We start from the raw sequence: 17,696 nt of genomic DNA, 5'->3' as shown, positions 1-17,696 counted from the left end.
GCCTGCTTCGTTAGGATGACAAATGGGGAGCCGAGTACAGCAGAAAACCAGGAGAGGTTACTAAGTGGGAGAGCTTCAAACACTTCGGTTTGGCTCAACCTTCCTGCTCCGTCTGTAGAATAGGCATCAATTTAATAATTCAAATGGATCGATTGGTTGTAGTGTGTTAACGACGGAGCACTAAGCAAGGTGACATTTCCCCTACACGCCTCCATGACAACGCACCCTGCTCCTGCTCTTGAGGGCTGCACCGGCGCCTGGGTTTTTAACCCAGCGCAAATGATTGTAGCACTCACTTTCTCTGTGCGAGGGAGACATTAAGGGCTGGACCTCGCGAAACCACCCATTCCTCTCAGCCCGGCTAATTCAATTACGCCCTTCCATCTGTAGACTATAGGATAACAGTCGCCTCCATTCTCATAAGCACTTAAATCAAGTCAGCGGTGAAATTATGGTCACTTGTGCACTGTCAATGAAATTACAGCGCAGTTGTGAAGAGGTTCAATATGGCTGTGAGAGAGTGGAAGCAGTCTATCTTGTGCGATTATCCAGACGCACAAGTCCCCCCGGAGCACCTTCAACCTTTCCACGCTCTTCCAAGGCCCCCTTAAAGGGGTACTTCGCCCGATAATGCTGACATAGGTAGCAATGAATGAATGCTAATAGGCCCAGTTAGTATGATGTAAATGTGACCATGCTATGATAGCCCTGATAACTTTCATTGATTTTAGATATGTTAGTGCTTTTAGGCTAATTTTTCCTTAAAAGACATATAATAAATATAATGATTTAAAACTTCAGTTTGCATGTCTGTTCACAAATACGCTGCTTATTTTTGTATCTACAATTCGAGGAATTGTTAAACATGAAGATTTTTGCCTTTTTGGTGTGTTTCCCTCTAACAGAAAGCATGTGATTCTACAGGCTGTTAGGATTTACTGATCGATTCGGTGTTACATCGACCAAACTTCCTGCTCCCCACTTGAATAGCTATGCCCACTAGAGATCGAGACTTAAGTCAGTGACTCAGACTCAATATACGACAATTCCAGCCATAGGAAAAAAAGCAAAAACAAGACTGAATAGGATTGCGAAACATTAATAGAAATCTTTTGTTTCAACCGTAAATGTGTGATTTTGCCTTTCAGTTTTAATACTTGTTTGAAGGCGTTGCACTATGGGTATTGAAGTGAATTTACATAATTACCTGCAACTCTAAATTGTAACTGTAGTCACTGCCACAATGCAAAACTGTCCCTTTTTTTCGCTTTGGCACTCTTTTTCTGTTTCATATATAGATTTATCTGCAATAAATACATAAATAAATAAAGTAATTCCCTGACATTACAGCTGGAATGGAAACATGCCAACATTTGAATGTTTACCCCAAGTTACACTGGCTCTGGACTTGTGGCTAGTCAAGGAAAAAGCTTGCCTGTGTCTTTGCGACTATGGCAGAAATCAGGAAAAGAAACAGCAGTTATTACTGTAATACAATCGTCCTCACTGCTCTGTGCAGCATGAGTTTCACTCTGGCTTTTATTATAGAAAAACGTTCAGTCTTCAGGACAGAATGAAGCACCACATGCAGTAAATGCATTTAAAGGAAAGAGGCAAAACTAGCAATAGCTAATTTAGCTTTAGTTGTCAACTAATCTAGCTGACGTTTTAGTATGTTGGGGATCGCATTACCTTTAGACTTAATAAAGCTTCACGTTAGCTATGATGCTAGCTAGCAAACATGCTTACAAACTACAGACTAACCATGTGAAAGGCTTGTTATTTAGAGCCATGTTGAGCCAGGCAGGTGCAGCTTATAACAAGACTGAAATTTTCTAGTAAAGACTCATGACTTAACTCGGACTCGGACTCAGACTAGACTTGAGTTTTGACTCAGACTCACATGAAGTGATTTGTGAACATCTCTGATGCCTATTTAACCAGCACAGCTGTCGTTTCAAATACAGACATCTCCGATGGACAGGAGAGTGTAAAATACTGATGTAATGTTACACGTAGCAAACATTACATTTCTGACTTAGTGACTGAGTCTTCAGACTCATTTTCACTGTCCTAACAGTCTTCATGTAAGCTGGAACATATTATGTCCTCACTAGAGTAAGATGCACAAATAGCTAGCAGGCTAACAGGCTTCAGTAATATTCAGAGACAGGTTGTGAATTTTAATCCTTAGTGAATGGGCCAAAATTAACATCTAAAGTAAAATATATGTTACTTGAATGTCTGTTACGAGCTTCTGTGAGTTGTGTTTAATCTGGAAAGCTGCTAAGAGCTGCAAATATTAAATATGCAATATTAAATATTAAATATTTAAACATTTAACCTTCAGCCAATATTGAAATATCTTCACTAGTCTGGCAGAAATCAGCATTATCTTAGCAGTGGTGAATAAACACAGACATTTGAACCCTGTAACAGACATTAAAGTAATATTCTTTAATGGAGGTGACAGTTTGGATACTGAATCATTCCATAAAGCTGTGGGTTACTACACGACTTTTAAAGTCTTAACAGATTATAAAAAGACTGGGTATCTAACATCATCCGACTAGTTTTTGCAGATTTTTTTGGTGACTGAAATACTGGGGATCACACACTAAATGATTAGGGATCACACACTACTCAACTTTAAAGCTGCTGCTGAGCCAAACGGAACTCACTGAACTCAAGCAAACTCAAATGGTTTTCTCTGCCATTTGCACTGACACAGTAAAGAAGCAGCAGGTAAACATGTTTATGAGGCTCATGGATTTAAAAAAGTGATCAGTGTGGTATTATTTAGAATTTTAAATGTACATAAACTTGATTGTGCTTGTGCCTTAAATTCAGCTTATTAAAAAGCTTTGCTACACACGTGAGAGACTTTTCATCATTTTTCTTTGTTTACTGGCTGTATTTTCTTCTCTCACGGGTGTCTGTTTCCATTGGCTGTTGCAGGAGTCTGTTCAGGCTGAGTTGTTGGCTAGTTTACATGATTACATTACACTCCGAGTCGGGTCGAAAATATCAAACATGTTTGATAAACTCTAACTGGTTTGCACCCCTCGCACACGACTCGATATTCTCTCCAACTGTCGACTCCGACTGACCCAAAAATCTGCAGCCCAGAGCCAACCGGCACAGACTCGGCCAGACTGAAAATCGGGGCTAAAATGGAGTAAAAGTCGTGAAGTGTAATCTGGCTTAAGGATTACCATTTTTTGCTTGATGCTAACATAACATTGAAATTCCCCACCATCAGGCTAGCTGTATCTTTATTTTAAAAAAATGTAAACAAAAGCTACTCATAAAATGAAGTACACAGTTTCTGCCATAGACTTAATGACATGCCTGACTGGCATATGCTCATTATTTTGTGACTGTATCTGTGTCTCAACTTAAACATGCTTAAAATTTCGAACATGTGCAATCTTGCTACACTGTAACTACTGCAGCCATTGATGAGCTTTCCACTACACTGTAAAAAGAGTCTTGTCAGATCTACTTAAAAAATTACTTTGATTAAAAGAATTGTTCAATCAAAGTATTAATTTAGGTTAAATAAAACTAGTTCATTTACTTGTTACCACATGAAGTAATTTTTTTAAGTAGACCTGACTCTTTTTACAGTGTACAGTGGCCACACCCCTTACCCCGCCTGCTCCACTGGGACACCTAACGAGAGCAGCGGTCATTCGCATACAAAATCAACACCCAGAAAATGTCCTTTTCTTGACAGTTGTGAACCACAGGGTGCAACACAACATACAAAGACAGAATCAAGGTGTTCTCCATTTCATACTCTTCACAGTTGTATTTCAACGAGCACAGCAAACTATATTAACTGAAAAAAGCAAAATATGTTACCTTTAAAGAGCAGCAGGACTAGTCACGCCATAGAATAGAGTGTCAAAGGGAAGGAAGGAACAGAATGGTAGAAATGACCATGAAATGTGTTGCTTATGTGAGCTAATGACATTTGTGATTACCGCTGGTTACCTAGTCTAGAATAAGCAATGCAGAGATTTAGATGTGGCCTGATAAGCATCTGACCCTCCGGTCTAGACAGCATACAATCATTCTGAATTTTTCGCTTCAGATTTGAAGATTTATACAGCCTGCTGATGCGGCAAATGATTGTTCACGCACATAAACAAACAAAACTAATCAGGTGAACAAGGAAAAGCAAATCAAATTCGAATATCTCACCCTGTTTCCGTCGCCACATTGCGATATTGAAAACGGTTATGCTTTGATGGATGTAAACATTGTTCTACCATCTTAACAAAGATAACAATGAGCGCTCGGCGTGCGTGATGACACAAAATCATGTAAAAGTGCCGAATAAGAAGATGACTTTCTAACGTGTGTGCAATGATTTCATTAGAGTTCCTCCAAATATGTCATTATATTTCTCAAGATTCATGGGAGGGAAACTGTCTCCTCTGCAGAGGTGAGACTTCCTGACAGCTCATTCAGAAGCACTAAATCATCATGATTGACCTTTTTCTCTTCCGGATTAGAGATGCTTCAATCTTTCTCCCTCTCTCTCTCTCCAGCTGAGAGAAATGGATTGCCCTTTACATACATTAGCTAGCTTGTGTTTTATTTATAGGTAGCCCAGAGATTACTGAACAGACCTGACCTAACATCATCATTCACAACGACTGGAATACAGCACAGCGCTACAGTGTCTCACAAAGCAAAGATAGTAAAGGCAGTTTGATATAAAGTTTTGATTTAAAATTTCATGCATCTAGGCTAGCTCTGCGTAACGTTTTAATGCAATCTGCTCAAAGGCTGTTCACAGATGACAGTTCTAGTTAAAAATCCCACAAACTATGCACTAAAGCTTATCTAAGCAATCAACTTACTATGAAAATTAAACTATATAACCAAAAGTATGTGGACACCATCACGAATATATACAAATCTCATTCCAACACCATGAGCATTAGCCCTTGTGCAGTGTTCATGTTTTTTGTTACTCATTGGGTCTTTTGGACCCACAGCATTATTGTTTTTTTAAATCAATACAGCCATAACAATCTATGTAAATATCCCAGATGTTTAAAATATCACAAGTGGCCAGTGTAGGGTTCTCCTTTAGCAGCTGTAGCCAGTCAGCAGCCTGTCCATGTTGTCCACCCTCACAGACATGCACACACACATACATATACAAGCACATACACACGCAGACACACACACACACTAACAGCAGGCCATGTAGGAGGAGAACAGAGTGAAGGAACACGGCACCTCCACACTTTTATTCCCCGCGGGTTCACCCCAACACCACGTGTGTAATATAAATGTGTAGGGGGTTTACAGAGTGAAGACACTGAAAATGTGTTAGGCCAAGGAATCTGAGGTTGAAATAATAATAAATTGCATAATTTGTTCTTTTGTTAAACATTGAAAATGAGTCCCACAGACAAACAAGGGTTATTATAGAGTAAAGCCCCCTTTATGGCTATGACAGCCTCCACCCTTCTGGGAAGCTTTTCTGCAAGATTTTGGAGTGTCAGTCAAAGGATCATTTGTATCATGCTGGAACAGGAAAGGGCTTTTCCCAAACTGCTGCCACAAAGCTGCAGGCATAAAGTTGTCTAAAGGTCTATGTATGCTAGCGTTAACATTATCCTTCACTGGAACTAAGGGGCTGAGCCCAGACTCTAGAAACAGCTCCAGACCACGATCCCTTCTCCACCAGTGCTTGGCTGCCCCACTCCCTGAGACTGTGTGGTCCACTGCTTCTTGGCTAAACTGTTGTTGCTCCTAGATGCTTCCATTACACAACAATAGCGCTTACAGTTGTCTGGGACAAATCTAGCAAGACAGAAATTTCATGAATTGACTTGTGACAAATGTGGCATCCTATTAGAGGGCCACGTTTAAAGTCACTGAGCTCTTCAGCATGACCAGTTCTCCTAATAATGTTTTTCTATGGAGATTGCATGACTATGTGTTTGATTTTATGCACCTGTTAGTGTGCATAAACTAACTAGTGGGGGGTGTCCATATACTTTTGGCCATATATTGCCTGCAAAATGGTGTAAATTAAGTTCGTTTACATGCACTTAATAATCCAATAACTGCAGAAAATCAGATTTTGTCAGTAATCTGATCAACATGTTTATATGCACTTGAGTAATCAGATAATGGGGTAACTCCGGGTCTACAAGAGTCAGACAGTAATCTGATTTCTGCTTTGCAACCAGCCAATAAATTCACAGAAGAAGACGCGACATAAACATAATGTAGCAGCAATGCTGCTTACGTATTTGCGGTTCTGTTTCACACATGTGCAGACTGAGGAATCCGAAAGAAATCAGAGTAAGAGTTCACACGCACTGAGAAATCTGATTACTGAGCTAAAAGCCAGCCTCTTTATCTGATTTCTTAATTGGATTTCTAGACCTTTTTCTGATCTTACGTGACCATTTGTATAATCAGATAACTGCAGAAATCTGATTATGATTGGAGTATTGAGTGCATGTAAAAGACTCAGAGACCTTTTCTGAGTGAGGTCCTTCAAAGAGATACAAAAGCAAGCTAAGCCTCAAATGAGACATATAAAAAAATTCTTTGCATAACTGCTTTTTCCAACAAGGCACTTCACCTTCACATACTTCAGCGGCTCCATAGTTAAACCCAGATGAACACCAAACAGGCCCTCAATTCCAAATCCCATCCACTTTTTTTGATCACTGGCAGTTAACTGAACAATCTGTGGCAAACTTGTCCAAGGTAAAGGGAAGGCGGGATACCTTCAGTACCCATCTATCAGGGACTGAGAATTGAGTCTGTCTGCTCTAGCCTTTCCCTCTAAGGTTTAGACTGAGTTAAATGAACGGGATTAGAGGTAGTGATACATGCAAAACATTCCAAAAGTTCTAATTTGAACTGTCGACAAAGAGCAAGTGTGGAAACTCTGGGGGAATGACAAAGTCCTTCTTTTCCTAGAGCGCAGCTCCAGCAGACAAAACCTTTTCCCCACTCGTCTTGGTGTCACCGATCCTTCACTTTGATTCTGTACATGCAGCTATACATTTAACCATCTATATTTTATTGGAGGTTACCAGCCCCCTACTCCATACGAGATGTTAAATATACAATCAGGGCTGTGGAAAATGATTTATGTATTTACGTATGTACAGCTTTGGCGGCTGCTGGCCCCTCGTCTCATGTCCCCAGAGATACGGCCTACATATGAGGCTGGAAAGGCCTGTGATGCCTCTGTTGATGTCACTTTGAAGCAGACCCACAGTATCCACAGCAAGATCATGCTGGCTCTCGAGGAAACCCCCCACCTTCAAACACAGACTCAGAATCAAACTTCACAGAACTATAGGACCAAGAAAAGTCACATTAAAATCTCTTACACAATTCACATATGATGGCATAGGTGGATGACACCAATTGAGCTGAATGGACAAGATACAGCACTCTTCATAAAGAGTACCTTTTATGGTCAATAAAACATATGTCTAGTCAGGGCGTGTGCCATGGTGCCAATCTCGATGAAACAGAATCGTGCTGCCTCTGGCAGATTTGCAATATGACAACAAAGAATATACAAAGGCAATAAAATGCAAAATGCCAATACACACAAATGAAAACCTGAAGCACTGACGTGCTCACACTTTCAAAACTTCTTCAAAAAAGGCATGAAAAAGTTTGGGCGTCTTGTTCAAATTACATGTTTTGTTGAAAATAAGTTAACACATAGTTTATGTGTTTTCATGTACAATTACAGTTTATTTACTGGAAAAAAATAATAAAACAAATTTTGTGCAAAAGTTATGCTGCATTTTATGTTTTTCTTTTTTCTCCAGTTTGTTAAATTCTGGCCTTCTGCCCAATGACTGCTGGCTCCAGTTTCCCCTGCGACCCAGAAGGATAAGCGGCTTGAATGTGTGTGTCTGTGTGTGTTATATTCTGTAAATATACAGTACATAGATAGATAGATAGATAGATAGATAGATAGCTTATTGTCATACACTATTATACAGATGCATAAAAGTAAAGATATGTAATATAATATATTAAAACAACCATAAAATATAATGTGCAGTACGAAAATAAGTAAGTAATATCGCAAAAAAAAAATGCAGGTGACAATGCAGTGGTGCACGTCACGTCCAGTGAATGAACTGAGTGACTAAACACTGTAAACGATAACATATTTTAATAGTTTTATATGCATGGGTGTATAAACAAGTGGCAGTGCAATATGGAATATTTATAGATGTATAAACAAAGTGGCTGTGCAATATGTAATATTTATAGATATACTGTATAAACAAAGTGGCGGTGCAATATGTAATATTTATTGATGTATAAACAAAGTGGCGGTGCAATATGTAATATTTATGAATGTATAAACAAAGTGGCGGTGCAATATGTAATATTTATAGATGTATAAACAAAGTGGCGGTGCAATATGTAATATTTATGGATGTATAAACAAAGTGGCTGTGCAATATGTAATATTTATAGATGTATAAACAAAGTGGCTGTGCAATATGTAATATTTATGATGTATAAACAAAGTGGCTGTGCAATATGTAATATTTATGGATGTATAAACAAAGTGGCTGTGCAATATGTAATATTTATAGATGTATAAACAAAGTGGCTGTGCAATATGTAATATTTATAGATGTATAAACAAAGTGGCTGTGCAATATGTAATATTTATGGATGTATAAACAAAGTGGCTGTGCAATATGTAATATTTATAGATGTATAAACAAAGTGGCTGTGCAATATGTAATATTTATAGATGTATAAACAAAGTGGCGGTGCAACATGTAATATTTATGGATGTATAAACAAAGTGGTGGTGCAATATGTAATATTTATAGATGTATAAACAAAGTGGTGGTGCAACATGTAATATTTATAGATGTATAAACAAAGTGGCGGTGCAATATGTAATATTTATGGATGTATAAACAAAGTGGCGGTGCAACATGTAATATTTATAGATGTATAAACAAAGTGGCTGTGCAATATGTAATATTTATGGATGTATAAACAAAGTGGCGGTGCATCAAAGCATCTTTGTTGAAGAGCATCAACAAAACATTGATTTGTTCAAACTTTTACATACGACTGTGTATCTAGGCAACACACAGTGGACAGCTTCAGCCCTGGTCCTGAGATATCTGGGATGCATGATTCAATACACAGATAACACTCCAAAGAACTCTCTGCATAATCATTCCAATGACATGCTTGCAAATACAATACTTTATAACATTCATAACATTTGCATTATAATCATTGCTATAAATATATTTAGAAATAATGATTGCAATTTAAAGCCATGGTTTTTATGCAGTATGAATTGACAAAGTAACACATTATAAGTAGTGTTCATAACATGTTATATTCTCAGTGCAAAAGAAACTTCCAGCTTGCATAGTGCACTATGACTAACAAACCTGTCTAGTCATAAACACATGCTGAGTCATTCACTTAAAAGATGAAGTTAATTGGACTTCAGATAAAAGCGAATAATAATAACATCAGATAATAAGAGAATGTAAGACACCATGCAAAGGGATTGAGTTTCTTTGGCATTCACAATGAAATGTTATGAACCCATAATACATTATCATAATGCATAGTAAACATGTCTATGAAATGTACAATCTCATTTCCAAAAGGGTTTGGGACACTGCAAAATGTAAATAAAAACAGAATGCAATGATGTGCAATGTATCAAATGTTAAAACTCAGAGAAATAATATGCCTATTTTGAATTTGATGCCAGAAACATGTTTTAAAAAGTTGGGATGAGGGCATGTTTACCACTGTGTGGCATCACCTTATCCTTTAACAACACCCTGTAAGTGTTCGGGAACTGAGGAGACCAATTACTGTAGTTTTGAAAACGAAATGTTTTCCCATTCTTGCTTAATATAGGATTTCAGCTGCTCAACAGTTTGGGGTCTCCTTTGTCGTATTTTTCACTTCATAACATGACAATGTTTTCAATGGGTGACAGGCCTGGACTGCAGGCAGGTCAGTTTAGCATCTGGACCCTTCTACTACGATGCCATGCTGTTGTAACACATGCAGAATGTGGTTTGATATTGTCTTGCTGAAATAATCAAGGCCTTCCATGAAAAAGACGTTGTCTAGATGGCGGCATATGTTGCTCCAAAATCTGTATATATTCTTCAGCATTAATGGTGCCTTCACAGATGTGCTATTCACCCACGTCATGTGCACTAATGCACCCCCATATCATCACAGATGCTGGTTTTTGAACTATGTGCTGATAATAAGCTGGATGGTCCCTCTCCTCTTTAGCTTGGAGGACAAGGCGACTGTGATTTCCAAAAGGAATTTCAAATTTTGATTCATCGGACCACATGACACTTTTCTACTTCGCCTCAGTCTATTTTAAATAAGCTCTGGCCCAGAGAAGGCGGCGGCGTTTCTGGATCCTGCTTATATATGCTTTCTTAATTGCATGGTAGAGTTTTAACATTTGTGTATGACAACCTGTGTTCACATACAATGGTTTTCAGGAGAGTTCCTGAGCCCATGCAGTGATTTCCACTACGAAATCATGTCTGTTTTTAAAGCAGTGCCGCCTGAAGGCCCAAGGATCATGGCCAGGTATAATTGGTATTTATCCTTGTCCCTTGTATGCAGAGATTTCTCTGGATTCTCTGAAAGTTTATTATTAGATTATGTACCATAGAAGATGAAATCCCAAGTTCTTTGCTATTTTACGCTGAGAAATGTCATTCTGGAATTGTTGCACTATTTGCCAGTCTTTCACAAATTGGTGAACCCCTCCACATCTTTACCTCTAAAAGACTCAGCCTCTCTGGGATGCTCTTTATATACCCAATCATGTTATTGACCTCCTGCCAATTAACCTAATTAGTTGTGAGATGTTCCACCAGGTGTTTTTAGCATTACACAACTTTACCAGTCCTTTGTTGCCCCTGTCCTAACTTTCTTGACATGTATTATTACTATAGACACAGTATTCATAGAAAGTGTTACCTTGTATGTTAATGGCAAAATGCAGAATAATGTCTGTTTGATTACAAATCTAAAAGTCTATTTATAAGACTATATTATCCACAAAGTATTACCCACTACGATATTCATGCCTTCGATTGTATGCACCCTCTCTAAAAATGGTCACCCTAGATCATATCCACCCAATCTTGCTTCAGACTAAGTTTACTTACTCTTGGATATTAATTGTATTGATGTATTTTATTCAAGTAGAAATGCTGCATACATTTGCATCAAGCTAAGAAGCATTGGTGGAGCAGTTCAAATAAACCTGAAGGTCAGTTACAGCTGCATTCTGAGAGATCTAAAACTCTGAAACCTGAAAAAACCTGACTATCATTCTTATTTGAGGGCATCCAAAAAAGATACAGTGTTCCTTTGGGAATAGTATAAGACAGCAATCAGTTTTGTGTGGAGCCAGACGCTGCCCTGGAGGTTGCACATCTGTGTGAATGCCATACATCTCTAAAACTGCAGCTTCCAGTCAAGGCAGGGCCTGTCTTGCCACATTGCATGTAGGTCATTTCAACATGAGCCTTCTAGTGCCGTCATTAACTATGCACACAAAGTATATTTTTATGTTCCGACTCTGAAAGCATAAAAATGATCTGTGGAGATGGATATATATCTTCAAATATCTCTATCCTTTCCAAGTTGAACTGAGTTGAGCAAGTTTGGCCCACACCAGAGGAGCCCAAACATTTTAGTGAAAGTACTGTTACGTCAATGAAATAATAACTCAAGTAGAAATAAAAGTCGCCTCCAAAAGCTTAATTTAAGTAAAAAGGTATCCAAAAACTTCTCATGCACTTCTTTATACAGCTGCAGTCGAATTTTTTAGCACATCCAACATCTGTCAGTGCAGAAGGTGAAGCTTGTTATTTTCTATTTATCTCTTTTTAGGATGCCTTTGGTCTAAAATATAATGCTAAAGCTCCAAAGTAAGAGGTGTGAGTAACAACAAAAGTAGTCCAGAAGCATAGAATGAAATTAAACTCAAAAAAGGAATTAGCAAATAAATGTCAATGCTTCTGAAGAAGTTAAAGTATTCACTTAAAACACCCAGCATGCATTTCTCAAATGCTTCACCTCACCACTCTGCGATAAAGCAGTCCTACACTATTCATGTAGAGGCTACTAAATAATAAGGACATACTTGATGGCTTCCTAGCAGTAACGTTAACTGTCTGGCTTCTTTGTGCATTAACTAGCAGGAAAAAAGCCTGGATTCAAGTATTTGGCACAAACCAGTTGTAGTTTTTCAAAAGTTTTCACACACATTTTCTAAACCGCTTTTCTTTCTGGGTCACAGGGTGGTCTTTGAGCAAAAGGATACACCCTGGGCAGGTTGCCAGTCTAGCATAAAAAATATCTGTGGAGATGCAGGGCAGATGCACATAGCCCCACTCACACCTAGAGGCAATTTAGCGTATCCAATTAACCTGACTGCATGTCTTTGGACCGTGAAAGGAAACCAGTGCAGACACAGGGAGATCGTGCAAACTCCACACAGAAAGGAGCCTGGTTGCCCGGCCGGGGAACCGAACTCTCAGGTTTACTGTGGCACCACTGGAGGAAGCCAGTAGGCATGTTTAGCACAGATAAAGTGATGGTTACATGTTTCATTTTAGCTTCTTTAAATGCAATCAATCTAGTCACCATCCAGCTCTGGTGCCTACAATTTGCTAATAAAGCTTGGAATAATGCATTTGAAGGGTGTTAGAAAAGGTGGGAATTTTCCTATTCATAAATTACATATGAAAAGTTGTGTTCACAAGTGGGAAACTTGAGATTGTAGATTATACACAAGTTTAACACGACCTTCACCGTTCTGTGAGTGAAAAACAATAGCTTTGGTTAATGTGTCTGTGAAAAATGCCTAGTATAAATATACCTGGTGCACTTCTGTATCATTAATATATTATGTATAATATGTTAATATAGCAATTAAAAAGCAGGATATATTTTCTTCCTTGTTTTCTTTTCCTCTCTGGTGGGCGTAACTTTCAACAAGCACCTGAACAGAGTGCAATCGTGTTTATTAGTTAACCATCTGGTATGTACAACCTTCTAATGAGCGCCTGAACGCAGCATACGTCTCATCAGGAGCCTCATGCAAGCCCAAAAACGCTTCAGATGACTTTCGCTTTGAAGCTGTTTAGGTTTGGCTGGCACATTCACTGAACAAACCTAGCTCTTATTAACAGCAGGTCCCTCAGAAAACCCATATAGTGTGTCCTTTGCTTTTGTTTCATTCTAATTTGTTCTATAAAGCAAGACACTTCTAACCACACCGAGTCAAGGGAGCCTCCTTTTGTAACTCAATTAGCCTTCAAATATTCACCGTACACAGCCTTGATGTTATCATGGAGGAATAACACTGAAAGGTGCTAGCGTCCAAACAGTCCAATTACCATAATTTCATGGCCAATTAGCTCATCTTCATTTTTATTGCTTAAAGAGGATACTTCTGAAAACACCACGGTGCCCTGCTCTTATATTACATAATTATGAATGATGACGCTAATGAAGAAATAATGAAGAAATAATCCGTTTTAAAGTTGCCCTCGCAACAAAATGACACTAATGAAGCTCTTACTCTTTTTCCTTTGCTCCACCACTCTCTCATTTCAGTTCCACGCTTAAAGTGCTGTCAGTTTAACGACGGCACCACAGCAGTTGGGCCACCTCATTTCCTGTAATCAGAGACGAAACACCCTTCTGGCACTCATATATTGAAATGTTTAACTTTTATTATATTACTATTTTTAATGTGGCTCATGACCAGCCTTTAACAAGAGCTCCAATAAAGAAGAGTGGGATGAATTTCCAACAGAAGCTGATATAAATAACTTGAGTTCATAGCAACAATTCTTCTGAACACTGTATAGACTTGTAACTGAAATCCGCATGATGCCACTGCGAGACGGCTGCTTCAGAGGGACGCTGTTCTAAGCTTCTCACATTCTAGACAAAAACCATCAGCAGTTATCGATTTGAGCGGAAGAACTACGCTCAGGTGTCGGCTGGCTTTATTGCTGGGGTGGAATTCTTCCTCCAAAAGATTATTTGAAAGTCAGATGAGAAAACTGAGGTGATTTGGAACATCCTTTTTTTTTATCTTTGATTAAATTCGGCATCGATTATTTTGTTCAGCTGTCAAAATGCACAATTTTGTTTGTGGTTTTCCTCTGAGTTTGTTTAATTGTACCTGACACTTCTATCGATGTACACATTCCTCGCATTGATTTCCAATACGAGTCTGAGGTCAGCTCCTGTCTACCTGATACAGTAGCTCTATACAGGCTTAAGCGAGTGATCCAAAGCCATCAACAATGCAGCTTGCTCATAGTCAATATCTGGTATACACATACTTCTATGGAGAATTTTTTCCCCAACTATAAATGTCTTGTTTTTTTGTAATGTGCCTCCTGAGAGGCCACAGAGAGCTCCTGAAAAGGCTGATTTTCTGCTCTAAATTAAATCAGACAAAAATTATTCTCCTATATTATTCAGCTCTGCTGTTTCATAATGAATGCAGTTATTAGTTGAGGAGGATATGATTCTCCGTCAGTGGGCCAATCTTGCATATTAATAATGCTTTTTTAGAGTCTGACAAATGTACAAAAAGGCATGGCCTATTCAGTACTGGAATGGGTGATGTGACGATATTGTTATGAAATAAGCTTTGTGGGCATTGTGGGCATTATCAGTATTTCCAGAACATTGACCAACTTCATTTTCATTAATTCCTTTTTCAACAGTAGCTGTAAAATGCAATTTTTGCCTATTTCCGAGGTCCCTCAGCTGAACTATGCAATATTTTTGTCTTCAATAAAGTTGATAGAATAAATTTTGAAGTGTGTAGGATTTACAGAAACAGAAGTGACTCAAGTTTTGTCTTTATAGCATCTCAACACAGATTCATAAACATTTTCACACACACAGAGCCAACAGTGTCTTAGTTCAGTGGAAGGTATGGGAAAAAACATTCTGGTTCCATTGACTTACATTAAAAGTAAAGTATGTGTTTCGCTTCTCCTGTAAAGTTACAGGAACTAAATATCAACTAAATATCTATGAAATGCAAGTGAACTCGAAGTTGAGTGTGGCGGATTCTGTTAAATCTTTCTCTAACCCTAAACCTAACCCTACCCCTAACCTCAAGGCAAAACCTACATCTACTCCTAATCCTAACCCTAAATATAATATTGTTCATAATCAAATGAGTATCACTAGTTTGTTAATGGTTTTCTGGTCTGAGACTGATACCCTTATCAAAACCTCGACCAACACTATACAGAACCTCCACATAACGTAAAGTCCTGTACCTAGAACTGTACATCCAAGGCAAGAATGCTTAAATATAGATTGAGCACTGAGAACACTGTCACATGAGTTACACTCCAGTCTTTGCAGGCCACAGTTCTGCAGACTTAAGCACTCTTCTACATTAAACAAGCCTCATTCAACTTGCTCAGCTGAATTCAGCGAGATGGAAGAGGGAAAACGCTAATCTCTACAAAGCTGTAACCCAGAAAGAACCCAGTTTGACACAAGGAAATGTCTTACCGCAGTAACGTAGAGAATATCTCTGCAGAGTTTAGTTTCCCTGGGGAAGTCGGGCAGGTCCAAGAAGTTGTCCACCACCACCTGTCCAATCAGGTCGTGGCGGGAGAAGCGGTCGAAGTCATAGACGCTGAAGTGCAGTTTGCGCGAGTGCAGCTCGGCGTAGGCCACGGGAAACAGGAAGACCTCGTCGAACACAGGGTTCAGAGTCTTGCGGTGCACTTTGGTCTGATGCTTGGTCTTGCGTTCAGGCAGAAGGTAGATTTTCACATATGGGTCTGAGGTCCCTGAGAAGTCCTTGGCAGGCAGATCCTCAGCCTTGTGGATCTTCACGATCAGCTGCTCCAGGTCGCAGTCATACTTAAGGATGAAATGGAGCCGGCCGCAGCTGTCTGCTCGCCGACCGTCGTCATCCGTGTCCACGGAACGCTGCTTGTAGAGCTCCGGTTTGATCCGGCCGAGACCCTGGACCGGACAGGGACTCCTGCCGCTGGAACTGAGCCGGGTTGAAGTCAGGGTTGGACAGGTTCATCTGCCTCCTGATGGAGTTATGTCTTCAGCAAGAAAACCAACAGCAGGAGCGTAAATCTCTGACCTCACGATCATTTGATTATGATTCTTTAGGAAACAATTAGATGCATCATGAGATAATAAAGTTCATCACAATTCACTTCAGTCATGATCTAGGGCAGGGGTTGGCAACATGTGGTTCTTTTACTACCCTCTTGCGGCTCCACAGCAGAATTAGATTTTTAGATAAAAATAAAATAATCCTCCTTTGCAGTAAAATAAAGCTCTGCTGATCGTTCAACACAGTTTTAACAATAAATGGTCTTAAACACTGGAGATAATGTAGCTTATAACTGCTAATTTACCAACCTTTAACCCTGAAATGCAGATAACATTCTGGACTAGCTAGTAGCTAATGAAAAGACAAAGAGAAAGATTTAAGACAGACATCGATAATTTGGAGACGAAAATTTGCATTTACAAGCACACTAGCTGGTTTCCTGATATAATCTGCATCGAGAATCTGTCACAAAGCTGACATCAGCTTCTCGTTTGCCATCTTCTTATTCAAATTGTCCCGTTCCACCTTAAATGGTGCAGCAGTTACATTCCGGCGCCTCAGGCACCATTTAAGGTGGAACAGAAAAATTTGAACAAGAAGCTCCCGAACGAGAAGCTGATTTGAGTCTTGTACAAAGTTGAGAGACATTTCACAAGAAACTATTTTGTAATTTGTTTCCTGACGGAGATGCGAGAAAAGCAGCCATATCTGAACTAAAGCTTAAACAGAGCAAAGTAAGTCTGCGTTTTCATTTATATGATATTTTTTGTCTATACTAGGACTTTAGCACATACTGAAACATATTTACAGCCAAGATTATAAAATGGATATAAAATGTTGTGGCTCCCAAAGTGGTTTGAGTTTTGATGAAGCGACAAAATGGCTCTTCTTAACATTTGGGTTGCCAACCCCTGATCTAGGGAATGATTCTTTGCATAGGGATATTTTTGAATTTCACCACAATTCAGCTGCATTTAGTTATTTTGCTATGATTCAAGACTATGAACATTAACAGCATGTTTGAAAATAGCCTGAGAATTTTATTTTGCTGAAAAATGAACACAGCGATGCAGCTGAATCTTTAGATGCAAATCAATGCATCAATGCATTTTTACTTCATAGCTTCATAACTATTCTAGTTACATTATTTAACTGTGCTGTAACTATGTTTTTGCAGAAGCACAACATCTGTCATGTTGACGAACTGACAAGGCAGCTGGCTGATGATCACTGATCAAAACAAAGCTTTATTGTGCTCACAGGAAGAGAAATGCCAACTGATTTTTAGAAATCGGCTTAAAGAGCTGCAGTGATTACTGTAATGATGCAGCAAAGCGAAAGAGGGTGGATCAACACACTTTTCATACTTAGGCTAGTTTTGGGGATGGAATAAAGTAATTTCCCCAAATTCCAACAGATAGCCCAGACTGAAAGTCAGTGACACGCCACAGAGCACTCTCAATAACAATAACAACATCTTACACTGCTGTGTAAATTAGCAAAA

General features: G+C 38.9%; 1 protein-coding gene across 1 annotated transcript in view; it reads right to left on the bottom strand.

The window, feature by feature from the left end:
• Positions 1-17,696, bottom strand: part of syt9b (synaptotagmin IXb) — a 60,831-nt gene that overhangs the window by 25,608 nt on the left and 17,527 nt on the right. Inside the window, 2 exon segments of the mRNA XM_036568119.1 lie at positions 15,625-16,092; positions 16,094-16,175. Of these exon segments, the coding sequence (XP_036424012.1) occupies positions 15,625-16,092; positions 16,094-16,175 (550 nt within the window).

Source organism: Colossoma macropomum, unplaced genomic scaffold (genome assembly GCF_904425465.1).
Source record: "Colossoma macropomum unplaced genomic scaffold, Colossoma_macropomum, whole genome shotgun sequence".
Classification (NCBI taxonomy): Eukaryota; Metazoa; Chordata; class Actinopteri; order Characiformes; family Serrasalmidae; genus Colossoma; species Colossoma macropomum.
The sequence above is the reverse complement of the archived record's forward strand: the minus strand, read 5'-3'. Positions and strand labels throughout refer to the sequence as shown.